Source organism: Cyclopterus lumpus, chromosome 5, assembly GCF_009769545.1.
Source record: "Cyclopterus lumpus isolate fCycLum1 chromosome 5, fCycLum1.pri, whole genome shotgun sequence".
Classification (NCBI taxonomy): domain Eukaryota; kingdom Metazoa; phylum Chordata; class Actinopteri; order Perciformes; family Cyclopteridae; genus Cyclopterus; species Cyclopterus lumpus.
This window is the reverse complement of record NC_046970.1, coordinates 17,439,253-17,466,322: the sequence shown is the minus strand read 5'-3', so window position 1 is coordinate 17,466,322 and position 27,070 is coordinate 17,439,253. Positions and strand designations below refer to the sequence as shown.

Here is a 27,070-nt window from a genome sequence, read left to right as displayed (position 1 = left end):
ACGTATGGTCATTAGTGAGAAAAACAACACAACAAATATAAAGGCAAGAGATGATAAAAAAATATATATATATATATATACATATTCCCCCGTATGAACAAGTTTATAAAACTAGCTCTTTTTCACTGGATTTCCTCAAAATTCTTGAAATAGTTTCTGCACTGAACAGCACATTTCTCAAACAGCCATTTAACTTGGCACTGACTAATAGTCTTTTATGATGTGTTGGCTGTTATTAAACACAGCAGCCAAAATACATTTGCACTCACCTTTTTAATGTGTCACATCAGGTTTTTTTTATCAGCCGGCAACATTTCCAGTAAATTGTCACCGGCCTGGAGGTGACGTGGGTTTGACTTCCCCAATAATTTTGGCAGCACATAGGGCTGTTAGCGGAAGTCCAAACATATCAGGACTTCATAAATCAGCTCTGATCTCACAGGGGGTCCACTGTGGAACCCAGACAGCAATGTATTAGTCTTTGACCCCTAAAATAAGAAATGTTAAGGAACACTATACTCGTTTCATTTGAAATCTGGTCACATGGCAAGGCAGTCGTGGTTTCCCCTGCCATCACTTTCCCAGACACTTTCTTTTAATTGTTTATAATCTCGAGGCACGGCTGAGAGGAATGTGTATGTTTTGCATCCTCTGATTTAAGCTACCATATGTTTGCTGCACCTAAGGGACTCTGATGAGAAGCAAAGGAATTTAAATGTGGGTTTAAATGTTCAGTAGTTGTTCCCACATGGGGGGATTTGTTTGGTTGAGCTGTGATGCACTTGCAGAACACTTTCCCTTCTCATCCATCATCTCCTTTCCTCTCTGAGTACATCCTTATCCTGAAACGTGCATTAAATTCCTCCCTCAGCTTGGCAGCTCATCTGGTCTTTATTCTTGGGGCCAATTTTTTTTTCTGAATGACAGGATTTAGTCAAATTGCACTAAATTCTCTCCATTATTTCTCCTTCTGTCTGCTTCCGTCTTTTTCTTTTTTCTTTTTTCCCTCCTTACCTACAGATATCGATGAGTGCCAGGTCCATAATGGAGGCTGCCAGCACAGATGTGTGAACACCAGGGGCTCCTACTACTGTGAATGCCACCCAGGCTCTCGCTTGCATGTGGACGGCCGCACCTGCCTGGGTACGAAACATTCACTATGTAGCAGTGCTCACGTTGTACAAGCTAAAACAACAGTCGGGAGTCTTCACACTGAAGTAATACTTGTAACAGGGAAATTGTTTGCGTACTGTGATGTAATGTTACAATCACAGATTGAGTTGAGGTTTCATCCTTCCTTTAATCCCATTAGAAGAGTATGGCGGCCTACAAAGTTTCCCATTTGTATTGGGCGACTGTGGGTCAGTGGTCAGTGGTCAGTGGTCAGTGGTTAGTAGGTTAGTAGGTCCGTTTTTCAATCAGGGGGTTGGTGGTTTGATCCCCGCCCTAGTCGATGTGTCCTTAAGCAAGACACTTAACCCTGAATTGTTCCCTGTAGCTGTTCTACCGTGTATTAATCTAACATGATTATCAGCTAAATGACATGTAATGTAATATTGAGGCCCTACTTGATGATTATTCAAATAACATTTGCTGGTACAACCACACAGAGTTATAGTCCGTGCAGTTTTTATTCCCTTCGGTGGATATCTTGTAGAAAGACGTTTTCCTGTGATTGAATCAACTAATATAGTATATCCTTACGCAAATTGTATAAGACCCCAACTAACTGCAGCTTTCATGATTGACTAATCTGCTATAAGTCTATCTATTATTGATTGGCAGAATGTGAGAAAATTGTGGAAAATGTCCAACACACAATTTCAAGGTGTATGGATAAAGTTATTATGTGTCCCCTGTAAATTGACATTCAGTCAGTCATTAAATTGCTTATTCTGTTTAACCAACAATCCAAAACCTAAAGACCTTCAGTTTATGATCACAAAGCACAAAGTAAAGCAGAAACTTCTCACATCTGAGAAACTGGAACCAATTATTTTTTTCTTGACAGATTTCTTAAACAATTAAATGATTATCAACATAGTGACTGATGCTCGTTGCCCCAGCCTCTAGTGCCTGTTTCATCTGTATGCCTACTCTTAATAAAGGAACAAAATACAACCCCATTGATCATCCGATTCATAATGTCAGCTCTAGTTTGTACTATTTACTTTGTGGTACTACAATGTTAATCTATAGAATAAAGCTCTGTCTTTGCTGTTCTTTTTCATATATTTATTTTTTCTCTATACCCTGTGTTCTGGGTTTAAAAATTGTCCCTGCCTGGGTAACATGTCACCATGAAGTACTTAATCCCCTCCACTGCGCAATCTTTCTTTACAAATATACAAAGATTAACAACCAATACATTTTATAAGTACTTACAATTCAAACAAAGTACCAGAATTATTAAGAGAGAATGTAGAAAACCGTGGGTTGATTAATCCGTTTAGTTGGCCGTGGTTTCCGTACCTGTTTAGCTGTGATTCCAACCTTTTCCTCCATTCAATTGTGCTGGAGTGTTATTTCAATGCTTGCATAAGCTTCACATAAATCGGCTTGTTATCCTGTCACTCTGGACTTCCGCTGAGTTCCCGCAGTACCTGTATGTTGTTTTTGTCATGCCAGATACATTAGAATTGGATTTTTCAGAAATAGCTGGTGGAAAAAAAGAGTATAAACCTGGCACCACTTCATCAGTCAGGAATGTATACAGAGTGTCCTGACATTTAGAGTGGAACTCATTATGTGTTTCTTGGCTTCGTGATGCGAAGTTGTTTCATTGTCTTATGGAGCACACACCGTAGCTGGGACCCAACTGTCCCTGCGAGGCCCTTTTGTGACAGCTGTGCATGAAGAAATGACTGATTGCACCTATAATCATAGTGCACATCTGGACTGACTCCCAGGTGAAACGTACTGTGAGGCTGCATATCCCTCTGCTTATAGTTGTGTTCAGATTGTAAAGAGGCTGAAAAGTGTCTGCATGTTCACAAATAGATCAAGTACTCAAATCAGCAGTCATAGGTAGAAAAAGAAGAGCAGATGTCCTCAAATCAATTCAGTCTCAGCTCTGTTTGTCTTATCCAGCTCTTGATCTGGCAGCACAGGTCAGTCGTATTATCCCACTCACTTAGCGCGTGGCTGAATAATATTTGAGCTGGAAGGCTCCCTGTTTGACATGTAATTGTGATGGATGGATCCTGACTCCTGCCTTTGAGTATGAAAAACACCGGCTTTGAGAACGGCTGGCTGTTCTGCCTCTGTACCTGTTGTTTTCGTAAAAGGGGTCAAGTCCAGGCCGACTACCCGGATTTCATCTGTTTCAAGAGAGAGAGATACAGACGGAGAGATGATTGAGCTGGCTCTGCCCTCAATCTCATCAGTGGACGAGCGTTGTCCACCACAGAGGTCCTGTCTCTGTGATGTTTGGCTCCTTCTGTGGAGATGGATCTTTTGTGCCTCAGAGCAAAGCAATTCTCTGAGGTATTCACTGATTGTAGGAATGTCAGTACAGCGGTCATGACCTCTGAGAATTATTCCTGCGGATGTGCCACTGCAGTCAAATCAAAAGTCAGGATGAGTTATATAAAACTGCAATTTGGATTCATAGGCATTGATTTATCTTCTGCAACAATGGTGGATTTTCTCATTCCCTATGACTGTCTCTCTTTCTGTTCCTTCGTTTATGTTTTTCTAACCTTTTGTCACATCTCTTAAGTTTTTTTTCTTGTATTCTTTCCTCCTCAGCTGTTCATTCATGTGCCATCAGCAACGGAGGATGTGAACACTACTGTATGCAGCAGTCTGCCGTTCATTTACGCTGTCGCTGCAAGGCAAACTACGTGCTGGCAGAGGATGGAAAGCATTGCAAATGTGAGTAAAACTGTGGTGTAAGGCAACACTGAACACGCACAGGACAGAGAAGAGAAATAATAAATGGATCGGTGACTAAGAAAAGAGTCCACATAAAACTGAATACTTTGGAATATTATGTGGGTGTGATTCTGAAGTTGATCATAACTACAGCCAGTTGTAATTATCTGACAGCATGTCTGTGCTGGAGCACGATTAACTATCCATAGAATGAGACATTGGAGGGAATTGCAGCAGTCTGCCCATTGTTTAGTGTTTTCATTAATTAGTATTTTGATGTCCTTGCTGCTTTTATTCTCTCTGATCTCTGAGGCCATGTAGTTGAGTACAATTCTCTGGGTGTGGGAAATTATATATATATGTATATACATTTTAAATGACTTGCTTTCAGATGCTTTTACTTTGAACAGCCTCCTCTAATTGTTCAGAGCTCAAGGTTCTTAACCCTGGACAGGCTTACACATGTCAAACTCACAGAACTATGCAGAAAGGTCAATACAGAGATGAGGTTGAGGTGCAGGTTGGCAGTGTGAATTTAAAGCTCTCCACCTGCTCTGCCTTAAGATGTTCCTGATCCAATGTGAGGTCCTGGGACAGGGATGTTGTATGTGTACAGATTGTAAAGCCCTCTGAGGCAAATTTGTAATTTGTGATATTGGGCTATACAAAATAAACTGAATTGAATTGAATTGAATGTCAGTGTTTACAGTTTTCTCCACCAACGCACTAGAAGTGTTCCCCACTTGACTGACACCATTGGATTTATATTTATGAGTGTGTGCTTTTTATGTTGCAGTGCAGAATCCCTGTGCAGATCAAAACGGAGGCTGTATGCATGAATGTCGGGTTGATGGTGGGAAACCTCACTGCGACTGTAAAGCTGGTTACATCCTGGCTGAAGACAGGAAAACTTGTGCAGGTAAATTAACCAGTAACAAAAACTCCGAAGGTAAAAATTACGAGGTACCAGTAATAATAATAATAAATATATATATATATATACATTTATACATTTAGTCGCTGCTCTGGAGCTTTTAATTATCACTCACACATTTTCTTCAACAGGTGAAGTTTACCCAGTTGACATGGAGTTAAAGCTGTAGATGTTTAAATTTCTCATCCACGATGACTCAAAAGTTTGAAGATTGGAAACAGCAGAGGAATATAAATTGGAAAATCTACATTTCCATATCAACTGGGAAAACTGGGTCTGCTGTAGAAGCAGAGTGGGGGTTTCTGGCACAACTTCACCAACTTTCAAGGTGCATGGAGAAAGGAGAAAGTCTAGAGAGGTTCAAACTCGAGCAAGACTTCTAATAAGCAAAGGCCACAAGCTGAAACGTGTTGGTCCCATAATAAAGCTGGCCACTCCGTCTGCTGACAAAGACTGTTTGATAGAAAACTCCAGAAAAAAGATCCCTGTCATAATTAAAACGTAGTACAGCTTGTAAAAAAAAAGATGAAGAATTTGAAAGCCGATGTCTCCATTATTTATCTCCCAACACTAGAGTTAAAAGTTTGTGAAAGATGGTTTTCAAGTGCAAACATGGATTTTGTTTGATGTAAATTAACCTGTGCACAAAAGATGTATTCCTTCATTGTATGGAGTATTTCTTAAACATATTTTTGTCACAGATATCGACGAATGTGAAATAGAAGAGGCCAACTGTGCTCATGGCTGCCACAACACACTGGGCTCCTACGCCTGTGTGTGCAACGCTGCCTATGAGCTGGGATCTGATGGGAAACATTGCTACAGTCAGATTTAAATCTATTCATATTATCACATGCATAAAAACCTTATATTTAGTTATTTCAACAATATTATAGTCCTTTAATTAACAAACAATATCTCACTTTGAACTTGTTAAAGGAATCGAGATGGAGATCGTGAACAGCTGCGAGAACAACAATGGAGGCTGTTTGCACCACTGCCAACATTCAACCAGCGGACCTGTTTGCTCCTGTAACCAAGGTTACAGACTAGATGAAGACCTCAAAACCTGTGCTGGTAAGAAGCTGTAATGTACAATGCATTGACTTTACAAAAAGGATTATAAAAAATGATAAGGCATCATTCATGGCAGAGGAAAGCTCAGTCATTATAGATGATCACTTAATACCGTTGGGTAACGCAACAAAATTAATCATCTTTTGGGTCTTTGGGGGATATGTAGGACTCTCATCTATTACATCAACATGCTCTCTTGGTCAGAGGGTGGAAGATGCTCTTGAGTTTTCAGCGCTGAACCTACAATTGACATGATTTTTGTATGATTTCTGTCAGTGAGCAGGGAAGCATATCACGACAGGCCGTCCATCATTTCAGTCTCCCTGCTTGTTGTGTTTGGCAGACATCGATGAGTGTGGAGAGCAGAGCTGCTGTGAGCAGGACTGCACCAACTATCCCGGGGGTTATGAATGTTACTGCTCGGCAGGTTACCGACTCAACTCAGACGGATGTAGCTGTGATGGTATATTCCACCCTTTTAGTCAAAATGTGTATGGCACTCACACTTTTATGCGACTGAATATTTTCCAGTTCCAGTTTGACGTCAACACAAACATGCACAATGCCGTCTTTGTTTAAAGTTCAACAGGCCTGCTCGGTTAAACTGCTTTGGCTTTTCTCACCTTTTCTCGATGGAGCAAAAGTGTCTGAATCTGTGTGTTGCGTCTGTGTTGTTCAGATGTAGACGAGTGTCTGGCATCTAATGGCGGCTGTGATCACACATGCCAGAACAGCGCGGGTTCCTTTCAGTGTTTCTGCCGCCGGGGTTTCCGTCTCGACGAGGACCGGCAATCCTGTATCCGTAAGTATCAACATTTAAAGAGAGTGGCCAAGTGTGAATCACACCAGAAACATGGCAATGGAAAATCTTCCAAACTGTTGTTGTCGTACTGCAAAGAACATCCCGTGTACACAGTCGTTCACTTGGGACATAAAACATACAGTATGTACTCTTTTCAGAATTTTTTTAAATGGTTTTCTGTTTTATTGTTGAGTTCAATGCAAATTACATTTTTGTGTTTTACAAACAATAGAGAGAAAAGAACAATACATTAATAGATTAATGGCAGAGGATTTAAAACAAACAAAAACACATTTTTTTAATGTTGCTTAATAATTCAGCAGGAAAGATTAATTGATGTAGTGTGTCCAAACATAATGTTGATTGTAGCTTGTAGCTCCTCTCAGAGGACCATCTTCTCCTGTGACGCTGTATATGGTCATTCTAAGTTCCCAAAAACATCTGATTGAGTTTGGAAAAATAGATTTCTATTAGTTAGATATGAAAGGGCACAGGACATTTTGACAAGTTTTACTTTGGAATAATGAAGACGTTATGAAGACTTTATTAGCGGATGCATAATGCATATTGATGCTATCTGTACATTTATCTGCATCTTACCACTGGTCCTCCGTTATATCCCAACTCAATCTCCCAAGCAGATATCAGAATAACTGAAGTGTTATGCAAACTAGATAATAATCAAAAGAACAATGATTCCATAGTTGCATTGTTGGGCATTCTAGGAGAGGAAGATGTGTTAGATTTGGAGAAATTTGAAGAATTGAGATGGTTGAAATGTTCAAATGAGGGTAATATTCCATCAATAGAAAGAGCTTTCATAATTTCAACCCCATTATGTTTCCATAACTCAAATGACATGGCAATTATGGAGGGAGGAACAAAGCAAGGATAGTTATTTTGCCATCCAAATGTCTTTTAAATGGACTGTGGAGATAAAACGGTAGGGTAATATGCAGTCAGGATGGATGACTTGGATGGTTGGACACAGACGAAGAGGGCGCAATAATAAAAGTGAAAGTGAGGTAGACCCACACCCCCACTAGGTTTAAAACTTTTTTTATTCTGTTTTTTTTTTTTGTTCCAAATAAATTGATGATTTATGACCTAAAAAAACCCAAAACGTTTTAATAAGGGCTGGAATACAATGAATTAAAAAGTAAAATGTTGGTAGTGTATTCATTTTAACAACATTGATTCTGCCTGCTAATGAAACAGGAAGATGGGACAACTGGGAAAAATAGGATAGGCAGCAGGAATAGTAATATTAACCGCCAATCACAGCTCCCTTATTGTTAACTTTCTTATTTCGTACTTGTTACTTGTTACTTGTTTTAAAACAAGTTATTTAAAGACCAAAAACCCAATTGGCATACACTGTATATCGTAGTGTGTGTGTACCTACCTTTGTCCTTGTCTGTCTCCACACAGCACTAGAAGATACAATTGAGGCCCTGACCAGCGGAGGTGCCATTGAGTTGCCCCTTATTCAACCCTTGCTCACCTTGATGCATGACTACAACCAACCCCTGGAGCGCTATGACGACTATGAAGACGACGAAGGGGAGCTGAGGGCCGAGAGTAACCTGGCAGAGAAATTCGGTGAGTTTTCCACCTCAAAACCATAAGCCCCTCATTATCATTAAGAGCAACCTGTTTCTGATAACCTGACTCGCGGGAGGTGAAGCTGTCTGATAGACTAATTTACTGCAGGCAGGAACAGACCTCATGGTGGGGGTTAATTACTGTGCTTCATGCTCCCATACTGTCTGTACATACTGTAACACAACAGTTTCTTTGGCAGGAATGCTGAGGCTTATATGTCCTGGCAGCCCGTAACAGGAAGTCCAAGGCTCTGTTATGTGTCGTCTAAACCTGGACTCTTTTGAAATGGCAGAACATTTAATGTGTAATGTTCACTGAAAGTTGACAGGAGTATTACCTGCAAAACTAATTTAGATATATTTAATTTTTTTGTGCCCTGACAAAATTCCACTGGGATAGAAACATTGTCCATTCAAATACATTTGTGGTTTGGAGTCAGTGTGAGGGCGATTTTCAATAGCCTTCAACCTACATGGAATGTGTGTATAAATAACTTTGCACCTCATAACTATACTGAAACTTGTAATTATCGCCGTCAACCTTGAACGTATTCATAACCTCTGACATCCAATGAGAATATGTTCTTAGGCAGTTACAACATTATTTTTTTATGAGCAACAAATTTCATGATTCAAATTCAGTTAAAATAGATAAATCAATCATTCCGTTATGACTCAGATCGGTGTTGGTGTAAAAGAGTAGTGTGAACTTCATTGATTACTCTGTTCTTTCCAGTGTGTTTGGATGACACTTTTGGCAATGACTGCAGTTTGACATGTGACGACTGTTCTAATGGAGGGAAATGTAATCCATGGAAAAATGGCTGCGACTGTCCTGACGGATGGATGGGCGTCGTCTGCAATCAGAGTGAGGGTTGGCTCAAACATATACAGACCCTCAAATACATATGCATGTGTATGCTCTTACGACTGTATCAAATTAGTCAGTATGACAGATTAGGAGTAATAGACCCTTTCAATTTCACAGCATGCCCCGAGGGATATTTTGGTAAAAACTGCTCGTTACCCAGTAAGTGTAAAAATGGTGCCACCTGTGATCCGGTCACTGGGAGCTGCCGCTGTCCTCCTGGGGTCAGTGGAGACTTGTGTCAGGATGGTGAGTTATCCCCTTTGTCCAAGCCAACATGTTTTGTTCCTTGATCTTCAGTGAAAACATTTCTCTCCCACCATGAGACCTAGTTAGTTATGAGTTGTTTTCCTGCATGCAGGCTGTCCTAAAGGCTTCTATAGGAAGCAGTGCAATAAGAAGTGTAACTGTGCCAATAACGGGCGCTGCCACCGAACCTACGGAGCCTGTCTGTGTGATCCTGGACTCTACGGGCGCTTCTGCCACCTCCGTAAGTCCCACTGTCCTCACGTTAACAGACACCCTGAATTACTAGCATTACATTTCAAGTATTCATATGCAATAATACAAGCTTGTAATTAGTCCTATTGTGGATCCAATTTAATGTTGCATCATATTTCTTTTTGTGCACTATCCTGTTATGAAGTCATCTTCTGTTTGTTGTCTTTCAGCTTGTCCTAAGTGGGCCTTTGGCCCCGGCTGCTCTGAGGAGTGTCGGTGTGTCCAGCAGAACACTCTGGAGTGTCACCGTCGCCATGGCACCTGTGTCTGTAAATCGGGTTACCGGGGCAACACCTGCAAGGAAGGTGAGCTCACAATGATCATCAACGAGTCATCAACAAACCGTACTTACATTTTTCTGTTCTAAGGAGTTATTACTGTACAAATACAGCATAAATTACAGATGACTGTTATTGTTTTTACACAAAGTAGGAAGGAACACGCAACAAGGAAAACAAACTCGAGTCAAAACCCCCACCATGGACACACCAGCCGACATACAGTCGAGCAAAGAAAAACTAAACGTGGCCAGAGTAACGAATAAATGTCATGCATGGCAAGATATGCTGTATCTCCAGTGTCCATACAGGCCGGGATGTAGCCACACTCAGAGAGGCACAGAAATCATCAGTCAAAACTGTAACAAATAATCAGTATGAGTCAGTCGAGGAGAACCAAATCCCCTCTAAATAAAGACAGAAAAGCATTGAGAAGATCATTGAGCCACTTGTTATAAGAACAGGAGGAGGATTTCCATTCTCTCGTATAACAGTTGTCACATGATAATTGAGTGCTCTGTCCTGTTCCGTCTTTAGAATGCAACCCAGGTACTTACGGAGCCACTTGTGAGAAAAAGTGCTCCTGTCCACCCGGAGTGTCATGTGATCATGTGACTGGAGAGTGCCAACGAAAATGTCCTCCTGGTCGTCATGGAGAGAACTGTGATCAGGGTAGGTGGCCCTGAGACAGAGAACGTGCTTTTTCACCACCAAGTTGTTGTCCTCTCATGTTGAGACTGTGTCTTGTGTTAGACTGTCCAGCGGGAAGGTTTGGAGAAGGCTGCGTCCATCCTTGTAACTGCACCGGCGCCGCATGTGACAAAGTGTCGGGACGATGCAAGTGTCCAACGGGGACGTCAGGAAAGCACTGCGAGAACTGTGAGTGCAGAAAGACTTTTGAGTATAAACAACCACACACATTTCACATGACACAGTTGATCAAAATGTGAATCTTTTTCACAGTGTGTCCCGAGGGACTATGGGGATCAGGCTGCACTGAAACCTGCCCTGTTTGTGAGAATGGTGGCGTGTGTGACAAACACAACGGGTCATGCAACTGTCCTCCAGGGTTCATGGGCAGATTCTGCCAGAACTGTGAGTATCAGTGGTGTGCGTTTTTGGTTTCCACAGCAAAATGCATTAAACAGTCAACCAGCTGAGGAGGATGGCAGCACGGTGCAGCTTGGACAAGAATTAGAGCAAGATGTGAAATGACAGAGGAGCAGTTTTCCTCCGAGGTCATTAGCTAAAATTCTTCAATTGCCGGAAAACCACCTCAGATATAATTCACTGGGAAGAACAAGTATAATTCCATTTCAAACAACCACTGGCTCTTAAAGCCTCATTTGACACTGAATCACAGAACCAAAGCTGCTATGGGAACTTGCTGCGCTTTCATGCTCTCTGGTTTGTTCTAGTAGATTAGTCTTGATGATTTACATTTTTTTTTCCTTGCACAGTGTGCCCGGGTGGACGTTTCGGTCAAGCTTGCCAAATGAAGTGTGTGTGTGAGAACAATGCTCGCTGTGATCCGGTGAGTGGGCGGTGTACCTGCGCTCCTGGCTGGACTGGACACAACTGCAGGAAAGGTAACGGGACCGGAAGGCATTTGTTGACACTATTTGTTATGTCTGTCACTCAAATGGTATTTTTTCTGCTGCAGGCTGTGATGCAGGGCACTGGGGGGAAGACTGTGCAGAAACATGTGACTGTAGAAACGGAGACGGCAGCTGTGACGCCGTGACGGGCCAGTGCAACTGTGAGGCTGGTTACACTGGAACACGCTGCCACCAGAGTATGTCATTATGTGTGACGACATTTATCTGTCATGATTTAAAGTTTGTGTGTCCTTTTTTTTTCTTATTGACATGCACGTCTCATGACGTGAAAAAAACAAAAAATCCTGCTCAGTGTCGATTACTTGCGCTCACTTTATTAATGTTTAAGTCTGAGATGAAGGTTTAAGGCTTGACATTTCTTTAATAAAATGAGCATCAGTGTGAGTGGTGTTTTGGATTTCTCAGTTTGTAGAACAATAAAACTGGAAAATCTGTTGGGAGGATATGTTGATGTCAGCCAATTCATTTATTGCCACTTTGCGTTGCTATGATTGTGCACAGTTTCATTATTGGGGCTACCACCAGATGGTGTCAAACTAATAAATAAAATAAAAAGTCTGTCAGGGACATGAAATGGTCAACATTATTGAAAGCCACATATCACTAGTCTGCATGTCTAATGTGTGTGTGTGTGTGTGTGTGTGTGTGTGTGATCGATCATCACTCAGAGTGCCCATCAGGTATGTTTGGTCTTGGTTGTCGCCATCGGTGTCAGTGTGACAACAAGGCGTTGTGCGACCATGTGAGTGGAGCTTGTACCTGCCAGGTGGGATGGACTGGAACCTTCTGCGAAAAGCGTAAGAGACGCACTTCACAAAGGCAAATTCACCTTCTCAATATGTATACAGTATATGCCAGTAACAGGTAGTATTCACATCTGTGTGTGTGTGTGTTGCAGCGTGTCCTCAGGGTTTCTACGGACTGGACTGCCAGGAGAAATGTTTGTGTCTCAATGGCGGGAGCTGTGACCACGTCAGCGGAGTTTGCTTCTGTCCTGCTGGCTGGATCGGTCCATTCTGCAACCTGAGTGAGTGACAGGTGCACAACATAAAGTTATGACGTTAACGGGTGCTGGCGTCACTCCAGTGTTATGAAAGATGGTATCAACGGCATCGGAGGACTGAGAACATCTTTGTCTCGCTGATTCACAGTGAAACAAAAACACGCCAGGTTTCAGAGTTATTTGGGGAAACCCAGTTCAGTCGCATATGAGAAAGCACCTACTTGATGTTCCCCATGCGATGGCCTGTATCGCTTACCAGACCCTGGAATTTCCACTTTTGATCACCAAGGTTCACCAGGAGGTAATGATATTGTTTGTCCCTCTACTGGCAGCGTGCCCAACCGGTTTCTATGGGGAAGGATGTAACCGAACCTGTAGCTGCCGTAACGATGGCGTTTGCCACCCGGCTAGTGGGCAGTGTGTGTGCACACCCGGCTGGACCGGACCCAACTGCACAGAAGGTGAGTGAGCGCAACACCGAGCTAAGTAATTATCTATACGATGGGTAAATAAGGGAATCACAATATGGTTTTGTCTGTGTGTTATTTTCCCAGAATGCCCTCCAGGTTTTTATGGAACAGACTGTCGGCAGCGCTGCCTGTGTCAGAATGGAGCCACCTGTAACAAGAGCAATGGAAAATGTTCATGTGCCAGTGGATGGACGGGCACAGCCTGTGAACTTGGTAAGACTCAGAGCGGCTGTGAGTAAGAGTCTGTGAGTATGTGACCACAAAACCATGGACAGATGAGATGGATCCTTTTATGGAAAATTCTCATTTATTACAACTTGGGTCTAATTTTTGTACATTTAGCTGCCATTTATAATAACATACTAGATCTGGGAACTTCTTTTTGGCAAAGGCTGACGGAGCAAGAAACAGGCGGATTAGACGGGTTGTAAACAGGCCAAAGACTGTTTGTAGATACAGCAGGTCCTGTAGGTCAAAGCTGAACCAACCACTGTCTGTTTACACCAGCCCTGGTTTTCACTTCCAAATAAGTCTGATTAACCAGGAACATTGTTTAAAACATGAATGACTTCTGGCGTGTCTTGCCGTGTCAGGCTTGTTTTTAGCAACGTTGCTCTAGTCCCAGTACAGTATACAGTCAGTACAACTGGTACAAAATCTGAATTTCCCTTTAACTTTGAAATACTTTCTTCTGCCCTCTGAAACACTGCCCAAAGTTTTCTCCAGAAATTGTTTTTTCTTATCCTTATCCTCATTAAGGGAATAAGAATATCAATCAATCAATTGTTGGACTTGGTAATGTTTCTCACTTGGAAATACTCATAGGGCCAGATAATTAACTGCATTTTGTGAATGACAAACATGTTTTACCAACCTAAGCTTATTCATAGCATCATTTTCAATAAATGTCAGTAGCTACAAGTTCAACCAACCAATCAGCCGACAGACCAGCATCTTTAACTGATCATACTGGATCTAAACAGGACAGACATATCGGAATTGAGCCAACATGAGAAAACAAACGCACACACTGATTTATAAACATTTGTTATTGATGATAATCTGATAATTTATCCTGATATACACTGTTGGCTGTTTGGCCCAGCTCTACAAATGTTCAGCCTCGTCTTGCAAAGCCATCATTATTTTTGTTTGGACAGCAATGCAGAATAAGCACATTACCTGAACCCTAAACATTAGTGGACTGTGGTTGTTTTACTGTGTTCAGGAAATACATAAGTCTGAGTTCAATCAGCTGCCTTAGCTCATTTGTTTTTAACCGCATTCTTGTTACTTGCTGGCAGTTTGTTTCTGCACCACGGACCAGTCTGGTCTGTAAAAGTCTCGTCCGACCCGACGATGACATTCCAACTCATTCTCCCTCTGAGCTCCATGTCACACATTATCCTCCCTCTGTGCCTGTTACAAGCTTCCCCTGTGGAGCCATGCCAGGCCCCGGCCCCTCTTCATGCTCAGCAAACCTCTGATCCTGTTTGTGCAATGCCTCTAAACTCTATGGCTACTTTCTTGATTTCAGACTCTGTACTATAAACTATAAACATGTAGCAGCCCTACAGCAGAAATATGACAACACACGATAGTTATGTCTCTGTTTTGCTTCTCTTTCGCGTGTGCCTCCTCGTGTACGCGGCTGTGTGTTTACACAGAGTGTGTGGGGGGCCGGTTCGGGACGGACTGCCAACAGCAGTGTGAATGTGAGTCCGGCGGCCAGTGCGACCGACTGACTGGACGCTGCAGCTGCAGCGGCGGCTGGATGGGAGAGCGCTGTGAGAAAGGTGAACACTAATGAACCCAAGAGAGATGTTGACCTTATGGGAACTGCTGCACAGTGGAAACTGTTGCACTGACAATATTGTGTATTTTGGTCACAATTTAACCTCTAATTTGCACCTTCTTCGCTCAGCATGTGAAGCGGGCCTGTTTGGTGCCGGCTGTGAGGAGAGATGTCAGTGCGTGCACGGGGATTCATGTCACCACGTCACTGGAGCGTGTCAGTGTCCACCAGGCTGGAGAGGAACACTCTGTGATAAAGGTGCACACCAGCAGTTGAAGCCACTGTGGGGCTGTTGCAGCCCCTGCTGGACGAGTTAGTCCTGAACTTTTGTTAACGACCCTGTTGCGTTTTCAAATATCTTCTGTGCTGTGCATGCAAGATCAGAGAAAACGTTCTTATTTTGGATACAACTATTTACTTGATATATATCATTCTGTTTCCTCGGGTTGTATTTATGCTTTTTTCTACTGGTATAGTACATGGCACCTAGTTGTCCCTCTGTTATCCTAATTTATGGTCTCAGGATAATAATAATAATAATAATAATAATAATAATAATAATAGTAGTAGTAGTAATAACCTTTTTGTTAAAGGATAGAGGGTGTTGGGGATTTCAATCTGATTTTAAAGCCCTCTGTGGTAGATATTTATGTTGGGACTATATTATTTAAATTGACTTGACCAATCACAGCAACAAAGAACAAACTAAATATACAAACTAGTTATTTAAAAACATCTACATTAGGATATGGATGAAGGTGAATATGCAGAATAAAATGTCCCCAAATTTTAGCTCACAATATCTGCTATTGTCTTGACTTTGTTTTCTTTCAGCCTGTTTGCCCGGTACGTATGGAAAGGGATGCAGGCAGCACTGCGGCTGTGCTCAGGGCACGTCCTGCCACCACGTCTCTGGAGACTGCGGCTGTCCTCCTGGATTCACGGGAAACGGCTGTGAGCAGAGTAAGTGCTGCAGGACTCCACTCCATTTAGAAAATTAAGAAGCTTTGCAGGTTTTATTAACTCATTCTCGCATTAATAAAACCCCTTTAAGATGCATCAGAAAGCAAGAACATTTGAATCAAACTGTATATGTAAACCTCTCCCTCTCTCAGCTTGTCTTCCAGGAACATTTGGACAGAACTGTCACCAGGTTTGCCAGTGCTCAGAGACAAACCAGCTCTGCCACCCAGTGTCTGGATCGTGTTACTGCGCTCCAGGTTTCCATGGCTCCAGATGTGACCAAAGTACATAACATAGCACATTTATACCTTCTCTAAACATATCACATTACAGTGAACGTACTAATTCTCTGCTGTTTTATTTCAGTTTGTGGAAAGGGTCGTTATGGTCTAAACTGTGAAAGTAAGTGCCAGTGTGAAAATGGAGGGAGGTGCATTCCTTCCACTGGAGCCTGTGATTGTCCAGCAGGTTTTATAGGAGCACGCTGCAACATCAGTGAGTCCATCTTCAACTGTGTTGCGGTTGGTGACTGAATAAGTAACACGTGTAGCATGGGATGACTGTCTGCTGTGTGTCTCGGTGGTGACAGCGTGTCCAGCCGGGCGTTACGGAGTCGACTGTGTTCGGGTGGCGCTGTGCGGAGACGGAGCCCAGAGTGACCCGTTCACCGGTCGTTGTAAGTGCATCCCTGGTCGAAGAGGAAAGGACTGTGGACACGGTCAGTTCTCAGTTCTGTTGATACACTTTGATCATGATGCAATAACCTGCAGCTGAATATTCTACATTACCCACAAAACCACCTGCTCCATCAACGTGTGTGGGACGAAAAAAAGCTTTGTGGTGAAAGCCCCAAACAGCAGATCACTGGTTTGATTCCTCTTTTGTGACCATTGCTGATTTTTCAAATTTAAGGAATATAAATGTTGTTCAATAATTGGAATAGAAACTCAGGATATGAGATCCAAAACAAATGTAATGAGGAAACAGACCAGTTAACTCATCATTTTTCATAAACACAGTGAAAGCCCTTATGTGCGCACTTAATCAAACTGGACGAATACAATGAATATGCGTGTTGTATCAGGTTTATTACGGTAATTGTGTTGACTATTTTCAACAACACCGCCACTACAACCTTAAAACTGTCTGACTCAGTGAACTTTAGAAATTGCTTCAAACATCATTAGTCATTTATTATTTGTGGTTTTAAAGAACACCTTGAATGTCATTGCTTATGAATAGTGAACCACGTTAAAGCATCACTATCATAACATAAGTACTTGATAGCCGTTTCTTTTATCTCTGACCTATTGACCTCCGAGTGTGTGAACAACCTCATATTTCTGAAAAGATGTAATCTGATCATTTCAAAGTCTAGACTACTCTTTATTTTTCTATAAGTGTCATCTGGACCATGTGCTCACTGTGATGGATCATAAAGATTGGGACATTTTTGTGTCCGTATAATTACTTTTTTTTTTTATTACTGTAAACAAATAACTAATAGCTGCAAATAGTCTAGTTTCACAACAGTAGGGCATATTTTAAAGAAGAAAAAACTAAATTGTCATTTTGTATTTTGTTCTGTTTTGATAACAACATGATTTCTGCCGTTTAATTTTAAGTGTATTTTCCAACGTAGGTTGCCTTCCAGGCTGGTTTGGGGCGGACTGTGTTGAACGCTGTAACTGCAGTAATGCTGGAGTGTGCGACTCTGTGACTGGCAACTGTACGTGCAGTCTGGGTTGGACTGGCTCACACTGCGATAAAGGTGACACTCACTTTTATAAACCTGGTTTTAATGCAGTCAAGCTGATTATTTTATCACCTGCTGTTGCTTATTATTGTATATATATGATCTGCCAAACATATACCCTAGTGTTAAGTTATCTTTTTGACTGTGTCCTCCTGTTTCATTCGATTGTCTCTCAGAATGTCCTGCGGGCAGATTTGGTGCCAACTGTCAGCTGAAGTGTGACTGTCAAAATAACGGCACTTGTGACAGAGTGACGGGGACGTGTCAGTGTGGCCCCGGCTACTATGGACATCTGTGTGAACATGGTGAGCACTGAACAGATAAACACACAAAAGGAACACATAAGTGGCCTAAAGTATAAATGATGTAGCAAAAGCAAAACGGATATGTGACCCTTTTTCAAAATGTTAACTTTTAGTTGGAAGCAATAGGCTTGGGGATAAAGGCAATATATATTTAGGAACAAAGACATGGTTGGTTTTGATCTGAGATACCCAGCCCAGTCTCAAATGTCCATTTAAATGAATTGTTAATCAATGTTGAGGAAAAAGAGAACTAAAGCATCCTGACTTATATATTTAACTCAAGCTTATATTTAACTCAAGCAACTCAGCGGTTCAACTCTAGTTCAGACTCGATCAATAATTCAGTAGGAACATTGTAAACCAGGACCAAGGTCAGCTGTAAAACTTGTGGCATGTCTCCCTCGTCTTCAGCCTGTCCTCCTGGTCTTCACGGCCCGCTGTGCCAGCTGCAGTGCGACTGTATGAACGGAGCCTCCTGTCACCCGGCGTCCGGCCGCTGTATTTGTCCTCCAGGATACCACGGAGCTCGCTGTCACAGAGGTCGGTCAAATCACTGCTGATTACCACGATTTAATGAAGGGATTACTTGCATTTCTAAACCTAATTCATCCTTTAACATTTTGTATTTTTCCTGTCCCCGACTCCTGTCTCAGTGTGTGAACAGGGTACCTTCGGTCATGGGTGTGCCAAGCTGTGTGACTGTGAGGAAGAATCTCCATGTGATCCCGTGAGAGGAAGATGCCTCTGCTCCTCAGGGAAGACTGGACTCAAATGTGACATTGGTAATCTTCTGGCCCTTTTCTGACTTTGAGATGTGCACACAGCAAAGTTCAGACCAGTGAGAGTCCACAATTAAATACAAATTAATGAGTAGTTTGATTTTTTTTTTTTTATGTGAAAAACTAAAAAGTCATAGTATGTCGAAAAAATATATTAAGTTATAGTATATCTAAAAATTCATAAAAGCCATACAGTACATCGACAAATCACAGTAGTTTTAAACAAGTTGTAGTATAGCATGTAAAAAGTTTTTTAAAGTTGCTGTATAGTTTGTCGATAAGTCATGAAAAAGCCTTTTACAGTTTGTTGAAAAAGTCATATGACGTAAAAAGTAAGTAGTCAAAAAAGTAATTAAAATGTCATAGTATGTTCCAAAAAAGTTATGAAAAGTCATCGTATACCCTGTCAATAAAGCCAAAAATAGTATGTAGAAGATAAATCATAAATAAGTCATGTCTAAAGTCATAGTATAGTTTGTCAGAAAAAAGTATTTGTATATTACGTTAAATATAATGTCATATGCAGGGCTTATATTCCAAAAAATGTCATATCTCCTGAACACGTTGTGCTATTGCAACCACATTTGGTGGACCTATATCTATATGAGATTTCTGAATTATTTAAACTAAATTAGGTGGTGCTGCAGCTTCGTCTTGCTATAAATCAAGGAATCTCTGTGTGCTTTTTTGTGTCCCTAGCATATCTGAGAACAGTTCGCCCGTTCTACTTCACAGTTGGCGGACGGACTGCCGAGGACATGAAGTGTCAAAATTGTTGCAATTTGAACAGGCGACACTTTCAATATTAACAACTAAGCTGTGGACTAAGTTGAGCATGTCCTTGGCAGCCAGCTTTTACAGTCTGGGAAAGATGAGCGTCTCTCAGCAATAGTCCCACCCCAAACATTTTCCAAAATGTCAAACGATTGCTTTTGAATTACATGGACCTCTGTGTAGTTTTGTTAAACTGTGTGTATTTGTGTTTCGTGTCAGACTGCAGAGCAAACCGCTTCGGGCCAGACTGTGCAGAGACCTGCGAGTGTGGCAACGGGTCGCAGTGCGACAGACGCAACGGCCGCTGCAGCTGCCTGCACAGCTGGATCGGGCTCTCCTGTCAAGAAGGTACAGCCAAATCATCGTGACTGACACACGTGCACCCCGAGTGTCTTATCCGTTATCCCACTGCATCATTACAGCCATGTGGGCAGCGGGTGACGAGCTTTGCAAACTCAGAAATCAGAACAGAACATTTTAGCTGACTTTGTTATAAGTAAATAACTAGTTCTAGTGCTGACGGCGTTCTCCTTAGTGTTCTGATCAAATAAGAGTGTGTGTTTTGAGTTGCACTCACGCCTCATTATGCGTCCCAGGTGGACCTCCACGCATCGGCTACAGCAGAAGAGGGGACTCGCAGCATGACAACGCGTTATAGCACCGCCATCGAGCTGGAGTGGCTCAAAAGAGTGAACGATTGTGACAGGAATGTAGCAGGCAGCTGGAAGACCGACATGGAAATAGACTCTCTGATGAGAACCGCCGTGTCATGTTTGGACCTGAACTGGATGAGAATATTTTAGTTTTTTTTGCGTGCCAAAGTGTCCTTTGAACTATCAGTCTGACCTGCCACCGTGGTACTTTGAGTTCTTTGTGGTCGAGGTGGATCATCAAACCTTTTAGTCTTCAGGATCCTCAACAACTACATCCGCAGAGTGCAGTGTCAGAAGATTGTGGTTGCGTTTACTGCACTTTTGGTATTTTGCATTTAATATTTTGTCCTTGAAATACCCTTTGCAGGTACTGTGTATAAAATAATTACATTTACATTATGATGTACTACCCTCAGTCAAATGGTGCTTTAATGTTCAGTGCAACAAAGACTCTGTTGAGTTAGTATGCCTTAATTCACAGCTGATATTTTACAGTTCATGTCACTAAACTACACATTTATTTGCACCTTCTTTAAGGTTAAGAGATATTTTTCTTTTAATTGATTTTGTGTATAAATTGCTTCATATTTATATTTCTTACAGTTGTATACACTTGAATATAGCACGTTTGAAATGCGTTCTTTGTTTTCCACTGGATAAAAGACTTTTCAGCGCTTTAAAAATCGACAGTCAAATAAACAAACCCAAATTATATTTTACACCAACAAAGACAGCAGACGCATGAACAGTTAGTTTACCATTCTAATTTTATAATTTTTTCATTGAAGATGGAAGCTGTACATCCTGTCTAAATTCAGATTCAAGCACAGTGCAGATAGCAACGCCTGCAAAAGAAAACTAAAAAAGGCAGAGGTGATCACAACCAAAAATATATACAAAAGGTCAAACTATGTACAGGAGACACCAGACTCCATCTACGTCATCTTCAGAACTAATGCACTCCATTGCATTCCCTTCAGAGCATTCCTCATAAATGCACACACACAACGCAATACATTGCTTCTTAAAATCAATGCAACACTGATAGGAAAATTGCAGCATGATGAAAACAAAAACAAACATTTTCTTTTGATTCTCTAGACTGCATTAAAGGCTAAAACGTAAAAATATATTCTCTGTATAACCTAGAACCTTCTGTAAAATAAGCTCTATCCACCTGTGGGTCTGTTTTCTTTTCTGAACTAGTCATTACAATGTTAGAACAGCAAATATGAAGAAAGTATGACCTTAAAGCATGACTTCACTTCAGCCAGAAAACATTGAGTTATTTCTACAATGTGCAGAAACCTTTTAACACCATAAGATCTTTGTTGGGCAGGTCAGCACGGTGTAAAATAACACTGATGGTCAAACAAATGCACAGCGATACCATTTTAAAAGGGAAAGTTGACATTTTGGGCCTTGCACCGTTTCACTTTCTTTACTGAAAGATGAAAAGATTGATAACACACGTCTGTACGCTAAAAATGAAGCCGCCGCCTAACTTGGCTTAGCATAAAGACTGGAAACGGGAAAACAGCTGGCATGACTCAGCACAAAGGATATACAGTCTGCCTACCAGCGTCTCTAAAGCGCTCTACTAATCTCGTTTGATTCTGCACCAAAAACCTACATTTGCTGTTTTATGGGGGTAAATGAACTTGTGTCAAATCAATTTGACCACCAAACATGGTCATTTGTGAGCTTCAGAGGAGCAGGGAGGCTTTCCCTGTTGTCAGTCTTTATGCCAAGCTAACGGGTGGCAGTAACCTTATATTATATTTTGTAGACAGATATAAGTGTGGTATCAACTTTTTAGAATTGTAACTTTCAGTGAGAAAGTAGAAAAGGCGCATTTCCTAAAATGTCGAACAAAGTCTCAAACGTCCTCCCCACTCCCTGCAGATGAAAATATTAAGACAAGAACTCCACAGAGTAAATTAAACAAATGCAATCGGACACAGCAAATCATACGTATACAGGGATCAACAAATACAACAGGCTAAAAGCAAGGGATTAGTTTAGCCCCCCCCCCCCCCCCCGCCCCCAAAGAAAACACACACACACAAACAAAATCAATAGCAGACGTGAAATCCCTTTGCTGCTTTTAAAGATCACCTAAGAGGAGTAACGAAGCAGACCTCATCCACACTGTAACGTTCACGTTGATTATCCACTCCACTTCTACGTCATTCATGTCATTTCCACTAATGACAATTTTATTAATGTATACTTGTTTATTTTCTGCTGAGAATCAATATTTGATCAGCTGTAAAGAGTTTAGTTACCTACACATGTTCGTAAGCAGGGTAGCATCACCTTACTTGTCCCATAAGTACGTAGGCTGGGTAAAAAGGGGCCCATGCTTTGAGAATGTCACATGCACTTGTGCTTTAATCACAGTAGGAGACCACCCAAAGGAGAAAGAATGATGTCGGGCTGCGTCAAATTCTGCAGTAATATTTCTGACATGTCAGGTTGTATGTTGCCTGAAATAAACCTTACCAATCCTAAAGCAAGTAGATGTACTTATGCATTCTGTATATGAAGGGCATATTTGTTAACTAGAATAACAGTGTGGTCAAGTAAAGATATATATATATATATATATATATATATATATATATATATATATATATATATATATATATATATATATATATATGGAGTATAAAGTCCATATCATAGATAGATAACAAGCTGGACAGCACGTGCGCCAAATGAGTTCTATAATCTTGCAGGAAGTGAGGGTGAAACACTTGGGTGTCTCTTCAAAGAGAGATAAAGAAGATCTTTGGCTGAAGCCACGCTAAAATGCCACTGGTCCTGCCCAGTGTCCACACGAGTAAATACAACCTCCTGACCATGTGCACGCCAACTCACGACTAAAACCACATGCTCTGTTCCCTGAGCTGCTGCTACCCACTGATGAACTGGACACACCGCCGCCTCCTCGCAACCGATGCCACTTCCACCAGTCAGCGTTCCAGTATTTACAGGGGACATGAAACCAGTGGGCCGAAGGGGCAGCGGTTGAGCTGCTTGTCTACAGCACTGTCTGATACAACTGTAAATAAGGCAAAAATACTTGAGCAGAATTTGATCAAGGAGAAGTTTCCATGAGATGTGGAGCCAGCACTGATATGACCACTTCCTGCACAGTAAACCCTCAGCCTGGAAACAGAGAACGGAGGCTGGGCGACACAGTGATGTACGCCGCTGCATTGGATTTTAACGCGACTGCAGTTCCCACCGCTAGGGATGAATAAATGGCTAATCTCTTCAGTCGCATCATTCCACGCTCCTGACTCATCATCACCGACGGTTCACAGGTCAGGACGGAGGAGGAGCCTCATCATCTTGGCTGCCACCACCACGCTTAGAGAGCTGGAGTGTTGGAGCATCAGGCTGAAGAAACACACTGCCAGTGAAGACACAAAGCGAGGAAGAGGAGGAGAGGGAATCACTGGAGATATGATACTATAGTGCAATGGCTATGAGATTAGACTATTGTAATATCCATCCTCTCCCCTCTTTAGAACTACTGCCCAACACCATACTGACGATACTAAAGTGCTGATTGTTAAAGCCCCCGACGAGGCTCATACACTGACAATGTCCACAACATAAACAAAAGGTTTTACAGAGAAACCTTGACAGACTCTTTACAGTACACAGGTGTTTTGTAAACAGAACATCCAAGGAACAAATGCATGGCTATGGTACATGTGCAACTGAGTAGTTATCATATATTCATACAGTATGAACTTAATCTTCCTTTTAGTTGCATTCAGTTTTAAAAAAAATAAGCAAAAAAGCAATCTGGCTGCCAAGCAAGCGTGTGCTTATTTTTTTTAAAGGTATTTTTCTCTAGGGTTTTAAAATACGTTCAGCTGAATTGAATGTATAACTGATTTAACTATGAGCGCATTTCCTAATCTCTCTTCCACTTATGCCTGTCTTTCCTTCCTTTCCTGTGGAGGTGACTGTATTGTTCCCCCTTTACCTTATCTTATCATCCCTGTAACTCTAAATGAGGTGCCCTTGGTGTGGCCAGACTCATGCGCCAGGGCCTCATTCAGTAAAAGCTCAAGCAAACAGAGGATCAGGCAAAGGTGGGGCGCTGTGGCTGCAGCCCGGGTGCAGCCCTGCCGGGCGGGGCCGCACTGCGCGTTAGGAGCGGTAGTCCTTTTTACTGTACGGCTTGTTTCCCAGGATGCTGTCCACCTCGTGTGTGATGGACGTTGACAACTTTGGAAGAACCTGCGACAGAAGAGGGAAGGATAGAAAGTGTGAATATGTTCTCTTCACTTATGTGTCGTTGGTCACAGAGAAAATCATCAGAAATTGTCGTCAGTTGCATATCACAGCCTCTAGAGAGCGCTAAGGGGTGACTTGAGTTTTTCTAGTACTGTGCCATCCTGACTGCTACTTCCAGCTCATTACTTTAAATGAAGCAACCACAAGGGGGGGGGGGGGGGGGGGGGGGGGGGGGTTATAAGACCCTTTACTGATGTGAAAGTAGCAATAATACTCCATTACAACTCAAAGTAAAACTAGCGAAATGTACCGGAATTATCACAGTAAAAGTAGTAGTATACACCCACGGGAGGATACACAAAGCATCAGAAAAAAAAAAAGCGTATGCTCTTTACTGCAAGCTAGACATAATGTCGTAAACCCCCACTGGTCTGAAAACCCCATTAAAAAAACTGCATCTTATCAGAAAAGGAAGAAATGTCCGTAAGCTCGCCTCCAATCCTCCTGGCAAATGATACTGCGCTGACCTTATTAACGCGGTACAGTAAAGCACCCAAGCAGCAAACTGCCCGAGAGGCCGAGCTGTACCCACGAGAGGAAGCTGCTGTTACATTGTAAGGCACGAATATGGACCTTATGAAACGGGTCAGGTCACATTGAGCAACTGATTTACTATGTGGAAAAAAAAAAAAAAGTACAAAGGCACTCGTTCTGTGGCCTCACCTGAATCGCTCCGATGTTCTCCATCAACTGGTCGGTGTTGGACGCCCCTAAGAGGACTGAGCTCACCCCCTCGTTCCGTAGGCACCACGCTGCAGGAGACCAGTAAACAGCAATGACACCCCAACCAAGACCATGCACACACACACACACTCAATACTTCCCCCCCCCACACACACACACACACGCCAGTTACTGCAACAGTTCTTTTCCACAAATTAAATCATAAGGATACAAATTAAATTAAATTTGGCCACAACCTCACACTAACATTCACAAAGTAGTGAAAGCAGAAGTACACAGACTCTTTAAATATTACAATATAAAAATACTCCATTACAAGCAAAACCTCTGGACTTATAAGTCACATTTAGAATGCAGACGTATCATCAGAGAAATACTAAGTGTTTACTTGCATTAATTTATTATTATGGACTTAATGTTTATGCACAGCAGCATTTTAATGATACATCATACCTCCACTCAGGGTATCCTGCCGATACGCAGTACTGATCAGATATCGGTTCTCTTTTTCCTACATTTACATCACTGCACAGGATTTTAAAATGACAAAGGAATAGGTAATATTGTGGCTGAAGGATGGTTCGTTTAATGCACCGTGCATCCATATGTGAAATAAATGTTGTGGAGCGGAAACGACATTATTTCCCTCTGGAATGTAGTGGAGTAGCAGTACAAAGTAGTTTAAAATGGAAATACAAAAGTACAAGTATCTTAAAATTCAAATAATGCACTCTGCTTAAAACTATTTTGTTGGTGATCTCTGAGAAATCTGACACAAAACTCCTCTCTGTTCGATGTGCTATTATTATAATAGCGAGTTGTCTTATGCAATACAACTATATGCTTTTGGAAAATAAGCTGGTAAGAAGATTACTGCATAAAGGGATGGAGAATTTAGCTGTACAAATAGTGGGATTATTAATTTTACACAAATCTTCTATCAACATGAGAATAGGGTTGAAGGTCTTCTAATGGATTGATGCAGGTGCAGCTATCTATTGACTTTATTCTCACAACCTCAACCTGGATTTAACACCTGCTCCAGCAGCACCAGGCCTCAGTATCAAGCCACAGGCAGGAAGGAGTCCATCATTGTTATGTAGTTTGTATTCAATACTAGAGTGCCGCAGTGATGTAGAGGACTACATGATGGACATAAATCTCCTCTGCTGCCTTCAAGTGTGCTGGAAGGATTCATGGTAATTGGGAGAGATTAGTGTGTCCCCTAATGGTCCGTGAAACCTAATCTATGACACTGCCCTACTGCGAGGGAGCCCCAGATTTACTCACCTGCGTCGCTAACGTCTGACACTTTAACAGCGTACGTCTTTAGGGTTTGCACATTCTCACTTTCCTGCCCGCAGTGAATCGATATCGGTCTCCTGCTGGATTCATGTCTGGGATGCTATTTTAATGCTGACACCGGAAACTGTTTAATACATGTTTACAACACAGGCTTGCATATACAAAGATATACTGTAAACACGTGTGCATTCTTTGTGTTGATATTTACATTACTGTGCCAGATCCTTGTTTAGATGTAAATACTGTATATTCTATCAATATTAATGCCCATTGGTCCCTGAGAGACAAGGAGAGGAGTTATAGAGGAGTTTAAGTCTTGAATATACACTACTAAATTTTTATTTTCTCATTATTGTCTTGTTACCTACTCTCTTTCTCATAAACCCCTTTTTAAAAAACTACAGCACACACACACACGACACCACAACAGTTCAACAGTCAAACCAGACAGCTGCCAGAGCGATGCTGACCTCGGCCCGTCCGAGGCAGAGGGACGGACAGACAGACAGAAAGAGAGAGAGCAGCAGAGTATATCTGCGTACCGATGGCGAGTTGGGGCAGAGTGCAGCCCAGCCGCTCCGCGATTGCCTGCAGCTCTTTCAACTTCGCCTGCTGACGCCGGCCCTCCTCACTCAAGATCTTGTCCTTCAACCACTGGTAACCCTGTCGAAAACACGGCGCACCTGCTCAAAAACACAGCCCTG

The 27,070-nt window shown here is 41.9% G+C and overlaps 2 protein-coding genes across 3 annotated transcripts in view; one reads left to right on the top strand and one right to left on the bottom strand.

Annotated features, from left to right (window-relative positions):
- Nucleotides 1–22,084, top strand: part of megf6b (multiple EGF-like-domains 6b) — a 57,226-nt gene extending 35,142 nt beyond the window's left edge. The window contains exons 6-38 of the mRNA XM_034532234.1: nt 1,021–1,143; nt 3,751–3,876; nt 4,673–4,795; nt 5,512–5,634; nt 5,750–5,887; nt 6,231–6,350; nt 6,567–6,689; nt 8,121–8,291; nt 9,030–9,161; nt 9,282–9,410; nt 9,523–9,651; nt 9,833–9,967; nt 10,478–10,612; nt 10,694–10,819; nt 10,904–11,035; nt 11,401–11,529; nt 11,604–11,735; nt 12,228–12,356; nt 12,458–12,586; nt 12,895–13,023; nt 13,117–13,245; nt 14,700–14,828; nt 14,957–15,085; nt 15,662–15,790; nt 15,943–16,074; nt 16,157–16,285; nt 16,380–16,508; nt 17,433–17,561; nt 17,723–17,851; nt 18,263–18,391; nt 18,505–18,633; nt 19,624–19,752; nt 20,001–22,084. Coding sequence (XP_034388125.1) covers nt 1,021–1,143; nt 3,751–3,876; nt 4,673–4,795; nt 5,512–5,634; nt 5,750–5,887; nt 6,231–6,350; nt 6,567–6,689; nt 8,121–8,291; nt 9,030–9,161; nt 9,282–9,410; nt 9,523–9,651; nt 9,833–9,967; nt 10,478–10,612; nt 10,694–10,819; nt 10,904–11,035; nt 11,401–11,529; nt 11,604–11,735; nt 12,228–12,356; nt 12,458–12,586; nt 12,895–13,023; nt 13,117–13,245; nt 14,700–14,828; nt 14,957–15,085; nt 15,662–15,790; nt 15,943–16,074; nt 16,157–16,285; nt 16,380–16,508; nt 17,433–17,561; nt 17,723–17,851; nt 18,263–18,391; nt 18,505–18,633; nt 19,624–19,752; nt 20,001–20,062 — 4,226 coding nt within the window. The 3' untranslated portion in view covers nt 20,063–22,084. The remainder of the gene's footprint in view (nt 1–1,020; nt 1,144–3,750; nt 3,877–4,672; nt 4,796–5,511; nt 5,635–5,749; nt 5,888–6,230; nt 6,351–6,566; nt 6,690–8,120; nt 8,292–9,029; nt 9,162–9,281; nt 9,411–9,522; nt 9,652–9,832; nt 9,968–10,477; nt 10,613–10,693; nt 10,820–10,903; nt 11,036–11,400; nt 11,530–11,603; nt 11,736–12,227; nt 12,357–12,457; nt 12,587–12,894; nt 13,024–13,116; nt 13,246–14,699; nt 14,829–14,956; nt 15,086–15,661; nt 15,791–15,942; nt 16,075–16,156; nt 16,286–16,379; nt 16,509–17,432; nt 17,562–17,722; nt 17,852–18,262; nt 18,392–18,504; nt 18,634–19,623; nt 19,753–20,000) is intronic.
- An 18-nt stretch (nt 22,085–22,102) lies between these two features.
- The window catches only part of kcnab2a (potassium voltage-gated channel, shaker-related subfamily, beta member 2 a), a 69,819-nt gene continuing 64,851 nt past the window's right edge, over nt 22,103–27,070 (bottom strand). For both annotated transcript variants that reach the window (XM_034532236.1, XM_034532237.1), the window contains 3 exons: nt 26,909–27,029; nt 25,041–25,129; nt 22,103–24,320 (listed from right to left, as the gene is read on the bottom strand). In XM_034532236.1, coding sequence (XP_034388127.1) covers nt 24,231–24,320; nt 25,041–25,129; nt 26,909–27,029 — 300 coding nt within the window. In that variant the 3' untranslated portion in view covers nt 22,103–24,230. The remainder of the gene's footprint in view (nt 24,321–25,040; nt 25,130–26,908; nt 27,030–27,070) is intronic.